This window comes from Cherax quadricarinatus, chromosome 38, assembly GCF_038502225.1.
Source record: "Cherax quadricarinatus isolate ZL_2023a chromosome 38, ASM3850222v1, whole genome shotgun sequence".
NCBI classification, from domain to species: Eukaryota; Metazoa; Arthropoda; class Malacostraca; order Decapoda; family Parastacidae; genus Cherax; species Cherax quadricarinatus.
Window position 1 is genome coordinate 22,172,836 of NC_091329.1, and position 20,170 is coordinate 22,193,005.

The 20,170-nt window shown below is 39.4% G+C and overlaps 1 protein-coding gene across 4 annotated transcripts in view; it reads right to left on the minus strand.

Moving 5' to 3' along the window:
- LOC128692877 (angiomotin) overlaps nucleotides 1–20,170 on the minus strand; it is a 144,999-nt gene that overhangs the window by 112,445 nt on the left and 12,384 nt on the right. For 3 of the 4 annotated variants that reach the window (XM_070092162.1, XM_070092165.1, XM_070092161.1), the window contains exons 4-5: nucleotides 19,603–19,764; nucleotides 18,832–18,962 (exon numbers count right to left, since the gene is read on the minus strand). In XM_070092162.1, coding sequence (XP_069948263.1) covers nucleotides 18,832–18,962; nucleotides 19,603–19,764 — 293 coding nt within the window. The remainder of the gene's footprint in view (nucleotides 1–18,831; nucleotides 18,963–19,602; nucleotides 19,765–20,170) is intronic. The other variant, XM_070092164.1, reaches the window with a different exon arrangement.

Genomic DNA, 20,170 nt, shown 5'->3' on the forward strand with positions numbered 1-20,170 from the left:
ATTTCAGATATATTGACCTCTTTTAGCCGCTCTGTTATTCTTTTCCGTCGCCTGTAAAGGGAGCGCCTGACTCTTTCTATTTTACATCTACTCCTCCTTTTTCTTAGAGGAATAAGCCTTGTGCATACATCGAGTGCCACCAAGTTAGTCTGTTCTAGGCATAAGTTGGGGTCTGTGTTGCTTAGTATATCTTCCCAGCTTATATCGGTTAGGACTTGGTTTACTTGGTCCCACTTTATGTTTTTGTTATTGAAGTTGAATTTGGTGAATGCTCCCTTGTGACTAGTCTCATTATGTCGGTCTGGGGCTCCACGCATACATGTCTGAACCTCAATTATGTTGTGATCTGAGTATATTGTTTGTGATATGGTGACATTTCTTATCAGATCATCATTGTTAGTGAAGATGAGGTCTAGTGTATTCTCCAGTCTAGTAGGCTCTATTATTTGCTGGTTTAAATTGAATTTTGTGCAGAGATTTAAAAGCTCGTGTGAGTGTGAGTTTTCATCAGAGCTGCCTCCTGGTGTTATTACTGCAACAATATTATTTGCTATATTCCTCCATTTTAGGTGCCTTAAGTTGAAATCCCCCAGGAGCAAGATGTTGGGTGCAGGAGCTGGAAGATTTTCCAGACAGTGGTCAATTTTTAACAGCTGTTCCTGGAATTGCTGGGATGTTGCATCCGGAGGTTTGTAGACTACCACAATGACTAGGTTTTGGATCTCGACCTTTACTGCTAAAACTTCCACTACATCATTTGAGGCATTTAGCAGTTCTGTGCAAACAAGCGACTCTGCAATGTACAGGCCAATGCCCCCCTTTTGCCTGTTCACTCTGTCACATCTGCATAGGTTGTAACCTGGGATCCATATTTCGTTGTCCAAGTGATCCTTTATGTGGGTCTCAGTGAAAGCCGCGAACATTGCCTTTGCCTCTGCAAGCAGTCCACGAATGAAAGGTATTTTGTTGTTTGTTGCTGGCTTTAGACCCTGTATATTTGCAAAGAAGAATGTCATTGGACTGGTGGTACTGTTGGTACTGGGGGGGGATTTTTTTTCCCGCATTAGTATCTGTATCTGTTGGTTTGGAGTGGAGGCCATCGACTGTGGTTCCACTCCAGGAATGATTGGGTTTGGTGTACGATTTCTGCCATTTCCTGCCAGTTTTTTTCCTTCCTGGCACTAAAAAACCTCTCCCTCTTGAGTGGCTGTGGCTACCCAGGTTTCCCCATGGCCTGGATATTTTGTATCTTTTTGTCCCCTTTAGATGGTGTGCCTGGCAATTTAAGTTATAGCACAGTCTTTCCTGTACTGAAGAGGTACACATTTCAGGGTGAAAAAGCTTACAGGAAGGGAGTTTGCATTTTCCTGTTGTCATATGCATTTTGGGCAAATTAGGTCAATTTTTGTCTCAGGATGCGACCCACACCAGTCAACTAACATCGAGTACCCATTTTACTGATAGGTGAACATTGGACACCAGGTGCCTTATGGAAACGCATCCTAATGTTTTTCCAGCCGTACTGGGGATCGAACTCCAGACCTCAATGTGTAAACTGAGTGTGCCAGCAATAGAGTTACAGGACACCTAAATGGTTCACTTGACAACTTGGATATTATTAACACATTGGCCATTTCCCACCAAGGTAGGGTGGCACGAAAAAGAAAAACTTCCACCGTCATTCACTCCATCACTGTCTTGCTAGAGGTGCACTTACACTACAGTTATAGAACTGCAACATTAACACCCCTCCTTCAGAGTGCAGGCATTGTACTTCCCATCTCCAGGACTCAGGTTTGGCCTACTGGTTTCCCTGAATCCCTACATAAATATTACCCTGCTCACACTCCAACAGCATGTCAAGTCCTAAAAACCATTCACTCCTATCTAACACTCTCACACATGCTTGCTGGAAGTCCAAGCCCCTTGCATACAAAACCTCCATTACCCCCTCCCTCCAACCTTTCCTAGGCTGACCTCTACTCTGCCTTCCCTCCACTACAGATTTATACTCTAAGTCATTCTATTTTGTTCCATCCTCTCTCAATGTCCGAACCACCTCAACATCCCCTCCTCAGCCCTCTGGATAGTAGTTTTGGTAATCCCACACCTCCTCCTAATTTCCAAACTACAAATTCTCTGCATTACAGTCACACCACACATTGCCCTCATACACAACATCTCCACTGCTTCCAGCCTTTTCCTTGTTGCAACATTCACCATCCATGCTTTGCACCCATATAAGAGTATTGGTATAACAATACAACTTGGACATGACTATATATACCATTCCTGTCTTCAAAATTTTCCATTCAACTTTGTATTGTTTTCCTACACTTGACATTATGCAGTGGCATCATGTTCAAATAAATACTATAAGCATAGAACAAGCCCCCCTTGTTTTCATCTACACTGATCACCCCTTCACCCAAATTGTAATCCAGTAAAACCCTGATTTAATGGACCTTGATTTAGTGGACAACGGTTTGGGGACCTCAATTTAAAGAACCTCAATTTACATGATTTTGGATTCAGAAGACAAGACCTTTGACCCGACAGTCTTATTTCCGGAATTTTCCATTACTTTTATGGTTCACTGGTAAATCGATTCTGGATTTATGAAAGTCTGTTTTTTGTTGCCCATTACTGTGATAGAAAAAAAACTCATCAAGATAAAACTGATAAATGTCATTACCTTTCAAGGCAGGTGAAATTGCCGACCTAGAAAATGTACAGAGAACTTTCACGGCGCGCATAACGGAGATAAAACACCTCAATTATTGGGAGCGCTTGAGGTTCCTAAACCTGTATTCCCTGGAACGCAGGAGGGAGAGATACATGATTATATACACCTGGAAAATCCTAGAGGGACTAGTACCGAACTTGCACACGAAAATCACTCATTACGAAAGCAAAAGACTTGGCAGACGATGCACCATCCCCCCAATGAAAAGCAGGGGTGTCACTAGCACGTTAAGAGACCATACAATAAGTGTCAGGGGCCCGAGACTGTTCAACTGCCTCCCAGCACACATAAGGGGGATTACCAACAGACCCCTGGCAGTCTTCAAGCTGGCACTGGACAAGCACCTAAAGTCAGTTCCGGATCAGCCGGGCTGTGGCTCGTATGTTGGTTTGCGTGCAGCCAGCAGCAACAGCCTGGTTGATCAGGCTCTGATCCACCAGGAGGCCTGGTCTCAGACCGGGCCGCGGGGGCGTTGACCCCCGGAACTCTCTCCAGGTAAACTCCAGGTTACCAGATACCCTTTTCCCTTTTAGTCGCATAAATTAAGGCTTCGCCATATATAAAAACTTTAATCATTTCCATTCTAACTAAAGCCCTAGAAAATAAACACCATTTATACAGTGCCTGGACTTACTTTCTTCTAACCTACAATGAGTGCAGAAAGCCTTAAATATTAAGAGAAAAACAATAGTGAATTAAATACAAAAAACATATGAAGATCTTTATAAACAAAGTAGTAGAAAAGAATGTTTTATAAGAGGAGGACATTTGTGTTACAACTACTGGAAAGTATTAAAACCTTTACAATAGACTATACACTGAGGATGGGACACCATGAGCTCAGCTCCTGAAGCTAGAAATAAGTTATCACACAGAGTGCAATAGGTGCAGAAAGCCATACAATAATAATAGCAAAGAAATTTTTCAGTACAAAATGATTAAGTAAAACAAATGTATAAAGCAATGATAATGTTGACTCCATGCATACCCTTAACTCATGCTGTATAACTAATGGGTCTTTAAGACCTGCATTTCACCTGTATACCATCAGTCAAGAATACTTTAATCCTTAAAATAAGGAGTAAAGTAAACTTTGTATATACATAGATATACAACTCAGTGTATATACCCTGTGCTGTATAACTTCAGAAATGAAAGCTTTAATGTATCAAGTTCATTTTCATCTGCATGTTAGTTCAGATGTCCAAAAGAGTGTTAGTTATCGCTTTTCCCCACTTTCAAGCACTTTGTTTCTGCATGCATAATCAGTCTACATTTAATTCTTGTGAGAATTCTATTGCTATGTTTGCCAGTACATACTTCTCTATGAATCTCTCATAGAAGTTCCGAGTATAGGAAGACCCTCAACACACTAGACCCATCTCAGTGACCAGAAGACTCACTGACAAGATCCTCTAAACTAGTCCCATTTCACTGAAGACCCTTCTCAATGATTAGATCCTCAAAGCTCTACACCGGTCTCACTACCAGCAGTTTTATTAACATTCTCAACAAAGTTATCACAGAAAAGTAGATCAAGCATTGTGACAAAACCTTACTCCAAATAATTCAATTTCTGACTGGCAAAATCCTGTATATTTAATCTATGTTAATAATATATTGGAACTATTAATACAAATGGAAAGATTGCATTTATCTTGATTTCAAAAAAGCCTTTGATGTAAGTTCTCCATGAGAGATTAATATGGAAACTACAAAATGTGATTAAACTATATTACAGTGGATGAAAGAATTTAATTTTGAAAGATAAATTCCAAATAGTCATATGAAAAAAGCTCCAAGAAAATGTCCCCAGCAAGGTCCCACAAGGAATAATATTTGCCAATACTGTTGTAATGTACATATGCTAATGATTTACCATATGAATTAAAAAATATAAACATGTTTGTAGATTAACCCTTTCACTCACTCACTCAGATCTATGTTTTAAGCACAATGCCCTCAAATCTGCTGTAAGAGGTAAAATTTGACCCAGACATCTGAGAAAAAAAAAAATTCATGTGGTACATGATGAGAAAAGCAAACTTCTGACCTTGTGTTTGGTTTAACCCTTTGAGGGTTTCGGACGTACTAGTACGGCTTACGACCCAATCTAGTGGGAGAAAGCTGGTAGGCCTCCATATGAAAGAATGGGTCTATGTGGTCAGTGTGCACGGTATAAAAAAAATTCTGCAGCACACAGTGCATAATGAGAAAAAAAAAAAAACTGACCGTTTTTTGGGAATAAAACAGCGACTTTGCACTGTATTTTCGTATGGTATTTATTGTTGTATTTAGTTTTCTTTGTCTCATTTTATAGAATGGAAGGCATATCATAGAAATTGAGATGATTTTGATGGTTTTACAATGAAAAGTACCTTGAAATTGAGCTCAAAGTAGCAGAAATGTTCGATTTTTACCAAAGTTCAAAAGTAAACAAATCATGCTAAGCGTTCAATACACATCAACTGGCGAGTCTAATATTCTTTTGCAAGTGCGCCAATATGATTCATACCATTTTTTACACTAATGCAGTAGTCTGCATAACAGTAAATCTTCTATTTTTTGAGAATAAAAATTCAAAGTGGAAAGCAAAAGAATGTAAGAGGGGTCTTGAGACGTGACTAATGAACAGAGGAAATGTCATTTTAGTGCCAGGAATGTATTTCTTGTTTGTTCTGGACCCTATTCGGAAATTGGCATCTTTTGAAATTTGTGTGAAATTGGCAAAATTGCTAAATTCTGACCACTGTACTGGATAGTTGAAATTGATAAATGGGTGGTTTCTTGCACTCATTCAATAGAAAAAATGGAGTTCTAGCAAAATATTCATGTTTTTTGTCGACTAGTACAGTGGAACTGGCCGGAAATGGGGCTCATAGTGGGCAAAATCGCCGATCCGTAAACATCGCCGAGACTGCTAACTTCGCGAGAGCATAATTCCGTAAGTTTTCCATCAAATTTCATATTTTTGGTGTCATTATGATCGGGAAAAGATTCTCTATCTTTTCAAAAGAAAAAATTTTTTTTTTTTTTTTTAAATTTGGCCGACCCTGAGAACGAGTCTCGGAGAGGGCCTGTCGACCCTCAAAGGGTTAAAACAGTAAATTAGATTTTCTAGGATGGTTTTTATGGTTTAACTGGCTCTTTCTTGGCATCAACTGATAAGATGGCAGACATACAGAAAACCCTCCAAGTAATGGACTAATTTACAGAGCAGGTGGCTGGTAATGACAGCTATTGCTGGGTTATGATTCTAATAATAATGGACAATGGACTTTGTCCAGTTTCCAAATCCTGTTATACATAGGGATTACTGCACTACTGAAATAAGAGGTGATTTTGGTTGGTTTCAAGACAAGAAATATCTTGAAATGAGGCTTAAAATAGCAAAACTATTTGATGTGATGATTTTCCAGAGGAAGGGTAAGGTTCTCTACACCTGCCAGTTTTACGAGTTTTTACTAGATCTGCTTCAGTTATTGGGACATCCTAAGCCATGACGAATCATGCCTGCCTATATTTTATTAACGGAGATATAGGATAAAACGTCCGTTCATTGTGTGATGAATTCAAAACAGAGGGCAAGTATAATATGGGAGAGGCCTGAGGACATGATTAATGAACAAAAGAAATGTTGCTTTAGTAGCTGGAATGCCTGCAGTATTTATTTTGGACTTTTTAAATTGGATTTTTTTTTAATATTATTTTGCAAAATTGGCCAAATTACTGATTTCTGTACATTTTATAGAGTAGTTCTGATAGTCGAATGAGCAGTTTCTTGTGCTCAACCAATAACAGAAGAATTCATAGTGAAATAGCTGAGAATTTGAACAAAATGAGCAACAGAATTGGCTTAAATAGGCCTCAAAGTAGACAAAATCACCAATGCATAAACTGCATCCTGACCGTCAACTTTGAGCCCGTGTTCAGCAGTACCTTGTGAGGGAAAAGTTCAATAGATAGGAGTAGAGATATAGTAACGATAGTTTCATTGCCGGCTACTCGTTAAGGTAGGGTCAGTCTAGCTCCCGATATTCCCGCCTTTTCTCCCCCAACCCCTAAATGGATAGTTTGTCTGCCGGCTACTAGTTAAGGTAGGGTAAGTCACGCTCCCGTTTTTCCCGCCTTTTCTCCCCCACCCCTAAAGTGATAGTTTGATTGCCGGCTGCTTGTTAACGTAGGGTCAGTCTAGCTCCCGCTATCCCTTCCCCTCCCTCTTCCCCCCCCTCAAAAGGTGACGTGTGGGGCTCTGGCCCAACAGTAAATCACTCGACTCACAGCTCCCAACACTACTCTTGGATGTCAGAGAGGGTCACCTGGCAATCAACGAGCAGAACAGGAGAAGGACTATCGTCCAGAGACTTCTCCATTTTGTATTGAAGTACCTGTGCACCTGTATGAAATTGCAGGACATAACCCCACATCATTGCAGCGGTAAAGAACCTGCTTTCCCGTCATCGGGAAATTATACTCACGGCAATAATCTGTGAAGAACTAGCCAGTGGTGGTCACCAACACCTGCGACCCCCCCCCCATCATCAGCAACGGCTACGATTTCAACAACAGTGTCACCAACACCAGACACCCACGTTTTATATACATTTAAATTAGCGTTGAATTCAGTTATCATTTATATTTTTCATTTTTAATTTTCTTTAATGTAGGATTAATGTTTCATATTTAAGTGTTTTACATTTTATATTTTCTATATAATAAAGTGTTTATGTTTGTCTGTTATTATTTCTTTTTCTATTCACTAATTTTCCTGAGGAGGAGCCAGCCTGAGTAATACTGACTGAAGTTGTTACAGGGCTGAGGAAGCCTTCACAAGTGGCGACCTTGCCAGGATCAACTCTACTGAATCAAGATTCAACTCCATCTCAAATCTACCATTGGAACTTCAACGCTGCATACCACAGACGGTTACCTCCAGCCATGAGTAATCATTCTCTATGGTAGGACTACAGTACAGGTATTTAAAAGATTTGGTGATTGTTATAGTCTCAATTTATTGTAAGTCAAGTCAGGCAGGATATAATATTTAATTCTGCCACCATTTATATGTAGCTTGAAACACTTTGGAGGATTAGACTCTAGGGACCCGAGATTTTCCAGTGACAACTTGTTTCATTGAGCTCTACATTTTATCAAGGGAACTGTCATAGGACACTCTTGATTTGTTGGTGAGAAGATTGGATGGTCAAGGGACCCCATTCTACTTACTGTTTGCTCGGAGCCGGCATAGAACCTTTCGTTTTCGTTAATACATATTGTTTAATTGAAGCAGGGATCGAGCCCTCTGGTTTATTTACAGTTTGAGCGGAGCAGGAATTGAACCCTCCGTTTTCTTTAATACCCGTTCATTTCCCCTGATAGTTTAAGTTATTCTTGCAAGCATGGAGGAATACCAGTTTTGGATGAACGCTGGAAGTAAGTTAGGAATAACAGGGAAAAATTTAGAATCTTTCATTAGTGCTAAGATCCAGGAAAGACTTGAAAGAGAGAATTGAGAGAGAAGAGAGACAGTTAGAAAGGGAAAGAAGAGAAAAAGGAGAAAGAGAACCTTGAAAGACAGGAGAAAAAGGAGAGAGAGAATTTAGAGAGAAATCCAAGACAGTCAGTTAGAAAGAGAGCGAGAAGACCAAAAAGAGCGTGATAGACTTGATCGTGAGGAAAGAGCTAGGGAACGTGAGGAACAAGCTAAGATACGTGAGGAACAAGCTAAGATACGTGAGGAACAGGTTAAATTAAGAGAACTTGAGGAAAGAGCAAAGGATAGAGAAGTTGAGGAAAAAGCTAGAGAACGTGAGGAAAGAGCTAGAGAACGTGACGCAAAAGCTAGAGAACATGAGTTAATAGAGAGAGAAAAGGATCGCAAGCTCGAGAAATCTCACCTTGAATTGGAGAATAAAAAGTTAACTCTTACACAACAACAATTAAAGGAAGGAGTAATGGAACAACGTGCAGTCAGTGCACATATTCCAACACCTAATTTACCTCCCTTCACAGAGGGGGAAGACATAACTTCATACATTATCAGGTTTGAAAATACCGCTACCCTCTGTGAATGGCCTGCTGACACCTGGGCTACCATGTTAGGAATGTTATTTTCTGGTACAGCCTTGAATATCTATGCAACTTTGTCGCAGGATATCATATGTAATTATAACCTACTGAAGGCAATCCTTAAAGCATATCAAAAAGCCACTAATTCTTACAGGAAAGATTTCAGGTATGCCACCTTACAGCCTGGCCAGAACTTTCAACAGTTACAGGTAACACTCTTTCGTTTGTTCGACTTTTGGATAGAGAGTTCAGGAATTGATCACAGTTATGAATCTCTTCGAGACTTCATGGCTGCTGACCAGTTCCTGACAGCTCTTCCTCACCAGATACGAACATTCATTAGAGAACGTAACCTGATTAAAGCTGAGGAAGTTGCTGAGGCTGCTGACCTGTATGCTGAGGCTCACAATTCCTATAAAGACCTAAAGGGATCAACCCTAAGGGCAAGGGTTCATCAAACCTTAAGAAATCAAAGCCTCTAGTGGAAAGTAAAGTGACTTCTTTTATTCCTGTTTGTCATTTGTGTGGTGTTAAGGGACATAAATGTCCAGATTGTCCTTCTAAGAAGGTCCAAAAAGTTGGAAGATGTTTTAAAGACTGTAATGACCAAGCACCCTTCTGTTCAGGAACAGTTAATGGACTTAATGTATCTACCATTTTACGAGACACTGGATGCACATGTATAGTCATTTCTGATAAGCTGTTCCCTAATCTTAACCCTTTGAGGGTTTTCGTCGTACTAGTACGTCTTACGCATAGGGGTTTTTGACGTACTAGTACTCATAAATTCTAGCGGCCTCAAATCTAGTGGGAGAAAGCTGGTAGGCCTTCATATGAAAGAATGGGTCTATGTGGTCAGTGTGCACAGTCTAAAAAAAATCCTGCAGCACACAGTGCATAATGAGAAAAAAAAAACTTTGACCATTTTTTTTAATAAATCAGCGACTTTACAGTGTATTTTCGTATGGTATTTATTGTTGTATTCTAGTTTTCTTGGTCTCATTTTATAGAATGGAAGACATATTACAGAAATTGAGATGATTTTGACTGGTTTTACAATGAAAGGTGCCTTGAAATTGAGCTCAAAGTAGCAGAAATGTTCGATTTTTACCAAACTTCAAAAGTAAACAAATCGTGCCAAGCGTGCAATACACGTCAACTGGTGAGTCTAATATTCTTTCACAAGTGCACCAATAATATTTATACCATTTTTTACATTAACCCTTTCAGGGTCCAAGGCCCAAATCTGGAGTCACGCACCAGTGTCCAAGAATTTAAAAAAAAAAAATTCGTTATTTTTTCTTATGAAATCGTAGAGAATCTTTTTGTGAAGGTAATAAAACAAAAAGTACGAAATTTGGTGGAAAATTGACGAAATTATGCTCTCGCGAATTTTGATGTGTCAGCGATATTTACGAATCGGCGATTTTGCCGACTTTGACTCCCATTTTAGGCCAATTACATTATTCCAATCAACCAAATTCTTAGCTATTTCACTAGTATTAGTTCTATTCTATCGATTGAGCACAAGAAATCGCCAAGTCAACTGTTTCAACTACAAAATAAAGTGATCGGAAATTGTTAATTTGGCCAATTTAACACAAAGTTCAAAATATTCCAATTTCAAAATAGGGTCCAGAATAAACAATGTAGGCATTCCTGGCACTAAACTAACATTTCCTCTGTTCATTAGTTATGTTTTGAGGCTTTACAAATAAATTCCATTTTGATTTTTTATTCACATAATGAATTTTTATTCACACCAAAAAATAGATGATTTACTGTTATGCAATACTGTAATAATTGTATAAATATCATCACCATATTTGTGAATGTATATTAGACCCACCAGCTGGTGTGTATTAGACGTGTGAGGTCGTTTGTTTACTCTTGAATATCGGCAAAAATTTAACATTTCCGCTACTTTGAGCTCAGTTTCAAGCCATTTCCAATGCTAAAACCAATCAAAATCATCTCTATTTCTGTAATATGTCTTCCATTCTATCAAATGAGACCAAGAAATCGCAAATACAACTATAAAAAACATACGAAAAAACACTGCAAAGTTGCTGTTTTAATCGAAAAATCATGATTTCATTTTTTTTCTCTCATTATACACAGTGTGCTGCAGGATCTGTTTTATGTGGTGCACACATACCACATAGATGTATTCTCTCATATCTAGGCCCAAATGTACCACTCACAGTTTATCAGAGTGAGCTGAGCTCATGGCGTAGATCTACGGTTTGGACCCTGAACATAAAGCCGTAGATCTACGGGACGGACCCTGAAAGGGTTAATGCAGTAGTCTGCATAACAGTAAATCTTATATTTTTTGCGAGAATAAAAATTCAAAGTGGAAAGCAAAAGAATATAAGAGGGGCCTTGAGACGTAACTAATGACTAGAGGAAATGTCATTTTAGTGCCAGGAATGTCTTTCTTGTTTATTCTGGACCCTATTCGGAAATTGGCATCTTTTGAAATTTGTGTGAAATTGGCAAAATTGCTAAATTCTGACCACTGTACTGGATAGTTGAATTTCATAAATGGGTGGTTTCTTGCACCCATTCGATAGAAAAAATGGAGTTCTAGCGAAATATTCATGTTTTTTGTCGACTAGTACAGTGGAATTGGCCGAAAATGGGGCTCAAAGTGGGCAAAATCGCCGATGCGTAAACATCGCTGAGACCGCTAACTTTGCGAGAGCATAATTTCGTAAGTTTTCTATCAAATTTCAAACTTTTGGTGTCTTTATGGTCGGGAAAAGATTCTCTATCTTTTCATAAGAGAAAATAATTTTTTTTTTTTTTAAATTTGGCCGACCCTGAGAACGAGTTTCGGAGAGGGCCTGTCGACCCTCAAAGGGTTAAAGAAACTCATTCCTCTGCTATACTTTCAGACTACTTGGGCCGTACAGACACTTTTCCTACCATCCGTTGTTACATTAGGTCTAAATGGTTCACAGGTTGGTCTGAAGCCGTACTAGCTCCCATCACTTCTTGCTCCCGTACTAATAGGTAATGTAAAAGGTGCCATTCTTCCTTCTGAGCTTGACCTGTCAGCACCAAAGATGGACATAAGTGTTTCAGATCCTCTTCCTGTAGAGTCAGAGAAGCCGCTCGAAAGTTCAGATGAGACAATGTCTCGTGAGATTCATGTGGGATTAAAAACCAGTGATGCTACTCTCGAAAGCAAGGAAGTAGGATCACCGGTTCACTTGTTAGATGAAAGTGAAGATATCACCTCCGATACCATAAATGTCTTGACTAGGGCTCAGACCAAAGCCCAGGCTTCTCCTACTGACCATCCTTTGATTTTCCCTGACTTTAAGCCTTTAGATATATCGAAGGATTCCTTTGTCAATTTACAACGTAATTGCCCTTCTCTTCAGAATTGCCATAATGCCGCTAAACAAAATCAAGTGATCCAAAGGAAAAACTTTTCATATAAATTTGAATATATATAAAAGGTATCTTGTACAAGTCAGTATTCAAATTAAATTCAGATGAGATAAACTATTCCATCTTAGTTGTTCCAAGTCAATGCAGAGAGACTGTTCTTAAAATGGCTCATGACCTGCCAGTGGCCGGACATTTCTCGCATCGTAAAACTTTAAATAAAATTAGGGAAACCTATTTTTGGCCAAAAATGTCCTCAGATGTCACTACCTATTGTAGATCGTGTAAAGTTTGCCAACTGTCATTCTCCCGAGGTACCAGGCGAGTACCTATGGTCAAAATGCCAGTCTTTACAGTACCTTTTGAAAGTGTAGCTATTGACATCATTGGTCCTTTATCTCCACTTTCATCTGGGGGACATAGATATATATTAACATTAGTTGCAGAGATTGGTGGATGAATTTGGTAGGGTGTGCAAAAGAAGAAAATTAAAGGTGAATACAGGAAAGAGTAAGGTTATGAGGATAACAAAAAGATTAGGTGATGAAAGATTGAATATCAGATTGGAGGGAGAGAGTATGGAGGAGGTGAACGTATTCAGATATTTGGGAGTGGACGTGTCAGCGGATGGGTCTATGAAAGATGAGGTGAATCATAGAATTGATGAGGGAAAAAGAGTGAGTGGTGCACTTAGGAGTCTGTGGAGACAAAGAACTTTGTCCTTGGAGGCAAAGAGGGGAATGTATGAGAGTATAGTTTTACCAACGCTCTTATATGGGTGTGAAGCGTGGGTGATGAATGTTGCAGCGAGGAGAAGGCTGGAGGCAGTGGAGATGTCATGTCTGAGGGCAATGTGTGGTGTGAATATAATGCAGAGAATTCGTAGTTTGGAAGTTAGGAGGAGGTGCGGGATTACCAAAACTGTTGTCCAGAGGGCTGAGGAAGGGTTGTTGAGGTGGTTCGGACATGTAGAGAGAATGGAGCGAAACAGAATGACTTCAAGAGTGTATCAGTCTGTAGTGGAAGGAAGGCGGGGTAGGGGTCGGCCTAGGAAGGGTTGGAGGGAGGGGGTAAAGGAGGTTTTGTGTGCGAGGGGCTTGGACTTCCAGCAGGCATGCGTGAGCGTGTTTGATAGGAGTGAATGGAGACAAATGGTTTTTAATACTTGACGTGCTGTTGGAGTGTGAGCAAAGTAACATTTATGAAGGGATTCAGGGAAACCGGCAGGCCGGACTTGAGTCCTGGAGATGGGAAGTACAGTGCCTGCACTCTGAAGGAGGGGTGTTAATGTTGCAGTTTAAAAACTGTAGTGTAAAGCACCCTTCTGGCAAGACAGTGATGGAGTGAATGATGGTGAAAGTTTTTCTTTTTCGGGCCACCCTGCCTTGGTGGGAATCGGCCGGTGTGATAATAAAAAAAAATAATAGTTGATTATGCTTCGAGTTTCCCTGAAGCAGTTCCCTTAAAGACCATAACTACTACAGAGGTGGCTGAAGCCCTTTTGTCCATCTTCTCCAGAGTGGGCATCCCTAGAGAAATTTTGTCTGACCGTGGGACACAATTCACATCTGACTTAATGCAACATCTATACCAACTTCTGGGAGTGAAGCCTCTCTTCACCACACCCTATCACCCCAGCTGTAATGGGAGGATTGAGCGCCAGCATTCGATTCTCAAGTCCATTTTAAGGAAACTTTGCTCCCTTAAACCTAAGGAGTGGCATCGTTACCTACCCTGTGCTTTGTTTGCCATGAGGGAAGTTCCCAGTGACTCTTTGGGGTTTTCACCTTTTGAACTTCTCTATGGTAGACAGGCCAGAGGCCCATTGTCCATCCTTCATGACTTATGGACTAATGAGGAGGTAAATGCTGAGGTTCAGTCTTCTTACCAGTTTCTCCTTGACCTTAGATCCAAACTTGAGGAGACCTCTGACATAGTTTCGAAAAACTTAAGTTTGTCAATGGACCAGCACAAAACCTATTTTGATTCCAAAAGTCAGAGGAGAAGTTTTAAAGTAGGTGATGAAGTTCTTGTACTTTTGCCTATCAAGTCAAATAAATTATTAGTAGCATGGAAAGGTCCATATAAAGTATTAAAAATTTGTGGGAAAGTTGACTACCTCATAGAAGTCAAGGGGAAACCTAAGCTTTATCATATCAACATCCTTAAGAAATATTACCGAAGAAATTCGGTGGTTAACTGCCTTAACGACTTAGTTTTTCCACACGAACTTGATAAGACAACTGAAGAATGTAAAGTGTGCGTAATTGACACCTCTAACTTAGACTATGATGAAGAACTACATGACTTGGTGACTCTTGACCACTCGGACGCAACCACCATTAATATTAATGAATCTTTGGATGACCATAAGAGACATGAACTACTTCAATGTGTGAGTAACTTTTCAGACGTCTTTACTGATATTCCAGGTGTTACCTCCACGGTAGTCCATAAGATTGACTTAGTGACGGACAATCCTATCAAACGAAAATTATACCCAGTTCCAGTTCACCTTAGGGATGCATTTGACCGAGAGGTAGACAAATTATTAAAACTAAAGATCATTGAACCTTCAGTATCCTCATATTGTTCACCAGTAGTCATGGTTAAGAAGGAGGATAATTCATATAAACTTGCTATTGACTTCAGAGGCCTTAATGCTATAACTCGGTGGGATGCTGAGCCTATGCCCTTAATAGATAGCGATCTACACAAATTTTATGACGCTTCCTTCTTTTCAGAGATTGATATTGCACAGGCATATCATCAAGTAATGTTAGATCCTTCTTCTAAGCAGTACACCGCTTTTCCTACACACCAAGGACTGATGCAGTATAGAACTATGCCCTTCGGTTTGGTAACTGCCTGTGCTACCTACGTGAGACTGATGAGAAAGGTCTTGGGTAATATGCCAAATGTTTCAGTTTATTTTGATAACATTTACGTAATGACATCTACGTGGGGCGAACATATCCAAACATTAACATCAGTTTTGCGTAGGTTACGCTCACATGGCCTCACTGCCAAGCCGAAGAAATGCTTCCTTGGGTATAACAAGATTAGATATCTTGGACTAATACTTTCTAATAACTCTCTGCAGCCTCTCCCCAGTAAGATCAAAGCTTTATTAGAATTTAAATTCCCCAGAACCAAGAAGCTCATGCGAAGCTTTCTTGGTTCTGTAAATTTTTATGCACGGTTTATCCCGAATCTTGCTGATCTTACAGGCATCTTATCGGATTTCCTTAAAAAGTCTGTGAAGGAACCTCTTGAACTTTCCGACGTAGCTCGGGAAAAGTTTAATGAGATTAAAAGTATCTTTTCGAAAGACCCTATACTTAAAATTTCAGATATTAATAAAACATTTTGTTTGAGAACTGATGCCTCCAATACTGGCTTAGGTGCGGTGTTACTACAATACCATGATGGTACTCCCTTCCCTGTATGCTTCCTAAGCCGGAAACTCCTTCCCGCAGAAACAAGATACTCCACAATAGAAAAGGAATGTTTAGCCCTTGTGTGGGGTATCTCCAAACTTAAATTTTATTTGCTGGGAAAAGAATTCCTTTTAGAAACGGACCACAAACCTTTGATATACCTAGAAACTTTTAAGGGAACCAACAGTCGCCTCTTGAGGTGGACATTGGCACTCCAGGCTTTTAAGTTCCATATTGTGTATATCAATGGTTCATCCAATTATTTCTCTGACTGGTTAAGTCGTGACAGTCAGTAGAAGATTTGTTGCCTTACGCGACTTCCACATGTTAGAACTTTTTCCTCGCCTATTCTTATACTCCTTGACTATAAGTCTTGGTATGGGGGAGTGTGAGGGAAAAGTTCAATAGATAGGAGTAGAGATATAGTAACGATAGTTTCATTGCCGGCTACTCGTTAAGGTAGGGTCAGTCTAGCTCCCGATATTCCCGCCTTTTCTCCCCCAACCCCTAAATTGATAGTTTGTCTGCCGGCTACTAGTTAAGGTAGGGTAAGTCACGCTCCCATTTTTCCCGCCTTTTCTCCCCCACCCCTAAAGTGATAGTTTGATTGCCGGCTACTTGTTAACGTAGGGTCAGTCTAGCTCCCGCTATCCCTTCCCCTCCCTCTTCCACTCCCCCCTCGAAAGGTGACGTGTGGGGCTCTGGTCAAACAGTAAATCACTCGACTCACAGCTCCCAACACTACTCTTGGATGTCAGAGAGGGTCACCTGGCAATCAACGAGCAGAACAGGAGAAGGACTAACGTCCAGAGACTTCTCCATTTTGTATTGAAGTACCTGTGCACCTGTATGAAATTGCAGGACATAACCCCACATCATTGCAGCGGTAAAGAACCTGCTTTCCTGTCATCGGGATATTATACTCACGGCAATAATCTGTGAAGAACTAGCCAGTGGTGGTCACCAACACCTGCGACCCCCCCCCCCCATCATCAGCAACGGCTACGATTTCAACAACAGTGTCACCAACACCAGACACCCACGTTTTATATACATTTAAATTAGCGTTGAATTCAGTTATCATTTATATTTTTCATTTTTCATTTTCTTTAATGTAGGATTAATGTTTCATATTTAAGTGTTTTACATTTTATATTTTCTATATAATAAAGTGTTTATGTTTGTCTGTTATTATTTCTTTTTCTATTCACTAACTTTCCTGAGGAGGAGCCAGCCTGAGTAATACTGACTGAAGTTGTTACAGGGCTGAGGAAGCCTTCACATACCTCAGTACTCGAACTTAATTTGTTCCAGGAGGCTTTTCAAGTGCCACTCTGTTCAAGTACCGAACGAATTTCCCACAAGGAATGATTAATAATAAGTTTTCATCTCTACTGTGACTAACCAGTTTTCTTTTTTGGTTAGCTGTTATCACTAATCATCTTAAGCCCCCATGGTGACTTATTTAGACAAATATAAAAAACACCAAAAAATGCGAAGAAACACTAGTTTACAGTGAAGTTCAGCGGAGTTTTGCACCAAGCAACAGCTGCAGGGAGACTGATACACATTGTTTGGTCAAGTGTCAAGCAAACGGTTGACTAGCAAGCAATTTTATTACCGAACAAAGCATTCGAATACTGAATTACAGCCTCTCCTCACTTAGCGATGTACTCGTTTACCGATGACTTAGACTTACGACAGGCTCTCTGACCAGTATGCATACCTAAATAATGTATATTACAGCTGATTTCCTCTATTATGTTTATTACAATATACAGTACACTACTGTATAAACAATTAAAAACATACTAAAAATGTTATAAATGGTGCAAATGTGACATTAAAACAATATCAGAGACAGCTGACACAAACCCACTACCCACTGGTCTTTGAAACAGAACTCCAGCGTTAAGTGAGGAGAGGCTGTATTCGAGTTGGTTCGAGTTGGGAGCTGTTCGAGTGCCGAGGTACTGCTGTAATTCTTTAATTTTCCCTTTAAAAAAAAAAAAATTCTCTACTATACAGTATTAGAAGACAGTTTTTGGGGAGAAACTTCCTGACAAAGTCAAAACTTTTAATTTTGAGTCCCAGCACTGATGGGGGTTAAGAGTATGTTGGGCATAATTGAAACTTCAGAAATCTTAATACGTACACTATTCTATATCCACTATAAGAAAAATAATCGCTTGTCTTTTCCCCATTGAAACTGGGCATCAGAGGCACTGACCCACAGAAGCAACTACAGGTAATTTAAAGGTAACATTCTTATGCAATTTTTATTATATTTTTCAACATCCTCAAACTGGTTTAGATGACTAGGTTCTTTGACCTTCACTCTAATTTCGAACATTTCCCCCCTCTTAATTTCATTAGTAACTTTTAGTACAAGACTGGTAAATAATTATGTTTATTTCTCAGCTCATTCATTTCAAAATGTGCTATATTTTACCAACAAAGTACCCATGTTGAATTTGTAACAATGCATATATTCTTGACCTGTAAATATCCATAACATTGTATGCTTAGATACTGTACTTCTTAGTTCTCAGCTTCTATGTAGTCATAAGTTTCTATGACTACAGTATATATTGTAACTCGTTACTTTTTTCTTAAGAGCTTCCAAGTTTTAGTACCAATCTGAAAGACTGTGATGCTGTATCTGCAGAAACCAAGCGGAAGGCAAGAAAAAGCCTAGCTGTAAGGGAGACTACCAGTGTGCAAGATGTTTAGGTTATACCTAAGCCTAGGTATAAGGGAGATTACCAGTATGCAAGATGTTTACTTAAGCCTAGCTATAAGGGAGACTACTTGTGTGCAAGATGCTTACTTAAGCCTAGCTATATATGCTTATATGCAAGATTTTTATTTTTTATTTATGACTAAACTGTGCCTCTGAATATGTGAAGTTAATTCAGTCTTGTTTACAATTATAAAAATATTTCATCAATATTTTTTTTACTCCTCCATGTCTAATGTACGTTTGGTTTAAAATTTCAACTCTCAACTTATAAATCAGAGAAGCATGCATTACATTCAACTACTGTTCCATTTCTTTCCCTTACATTTGAAATCTGAATGTTCATCCATTCTAATACAAGTGTAAAGGTGAAAACATCTAAATTCAATATCTAATAAACAGCTACTCTACATGCAAAGTAACAAAAAAAAATTTACCTGGACTTTGCAATAGCTCTCTTCAGCTCTTTCTGTAAAGCTTTGACCCTGGTCTCAGCCTCATGGTAGAGTGCCGATGTGCGCCGATGTTCTGCAGCACTCTCAATTTTTTCTCGTTCAGCATCATTAACCTGAACAGAGGGTAATGGAAGTGTTATGTGAGAACAGTACTAGTACAGTCATTATGTTATTACCTGTTTATAAGTGCATGAAGCGAATCTAGGCATGAGACATGGATGAAGTGAATCTAGGCATGAGACATGGATCAGAATACAGAGGACAAAAAGGGAAATGGAAGAGTGCAGGTAAATATTAGACATGCATACATCATTGTTAAGTTAGGGTGATCCTACCCTACATTTCATTTACTTTCATTCATAAAAACTTTAGATCAACCTGTGTTTTAATGCATATCTTACTACAACACACAGCTTTCTTCAGAAGTGTCAGTTAGAAAGAAAAAAAAAATAATTTTGGCCATAATGCTCATTTGTTTCACCATTAGTTCAATTTTCCTAGCTCAAACTGTCCACTCATTTTGATAAGCAAATACTGTAGCTAGCTTTTCAGTCTTCATCTCTCCATTTGAGTATGGTATTAAAATCCTCATCCCTATACTGTCTTACCAAATCCAATCACAATAACCCTATCTTCTGAATTGAATGTTATCTCATTCTCAGGATATCTATAGAAAGAAATGAAACAACAATGTAACTAAAGTGCCAAGAACTAGAGTAAAGGACTAAGAAGCTTCCCTGTACATGACTGCACCTTTGATGTGGCATGATTGAGCATCTCCTGCCACGTGTGGTCGAAGACGCAGCCCTTCTGCATAAGTCCTTCTTCTGCCAGGAATACCATCTCCCGTGCAGCAGCATGCTGGCTCATGGCACGCTCATAACGCACAGCAGCTGCCTGGGTCTCCCTGAGTGCCTACAAAAAATGTCTATAGCACTCACAATGTCAATGCTAATACTAGCATAATAGAGACCAAGACTGGCAATCCAACACTTCTATCAGTATTAAAGACAACTGTAATGCTTATGAAATTTAAAAGAACAAAGATACAATAGTGAGCAAGATTATGCTCATACCTCAACTATCATCAAGCTTGTAGTAGCAGATAAACAGGCATAACAGTAGGTCCTCCCCCCAACTACTACCCTAGAGCATTCCTGAAAATCAATCACTACCAGTGTTCAGAACCTAAAGCCCATTGTCCCCCTTAGACACTCATATTACAATTGGAAATGCACTCCCAATGAAGTACAAAAACTATATAGTACTTAGATTAATCCCTTTCTCCCCTCCCTTTCATTCTTTCTTTTATTTTCTTACC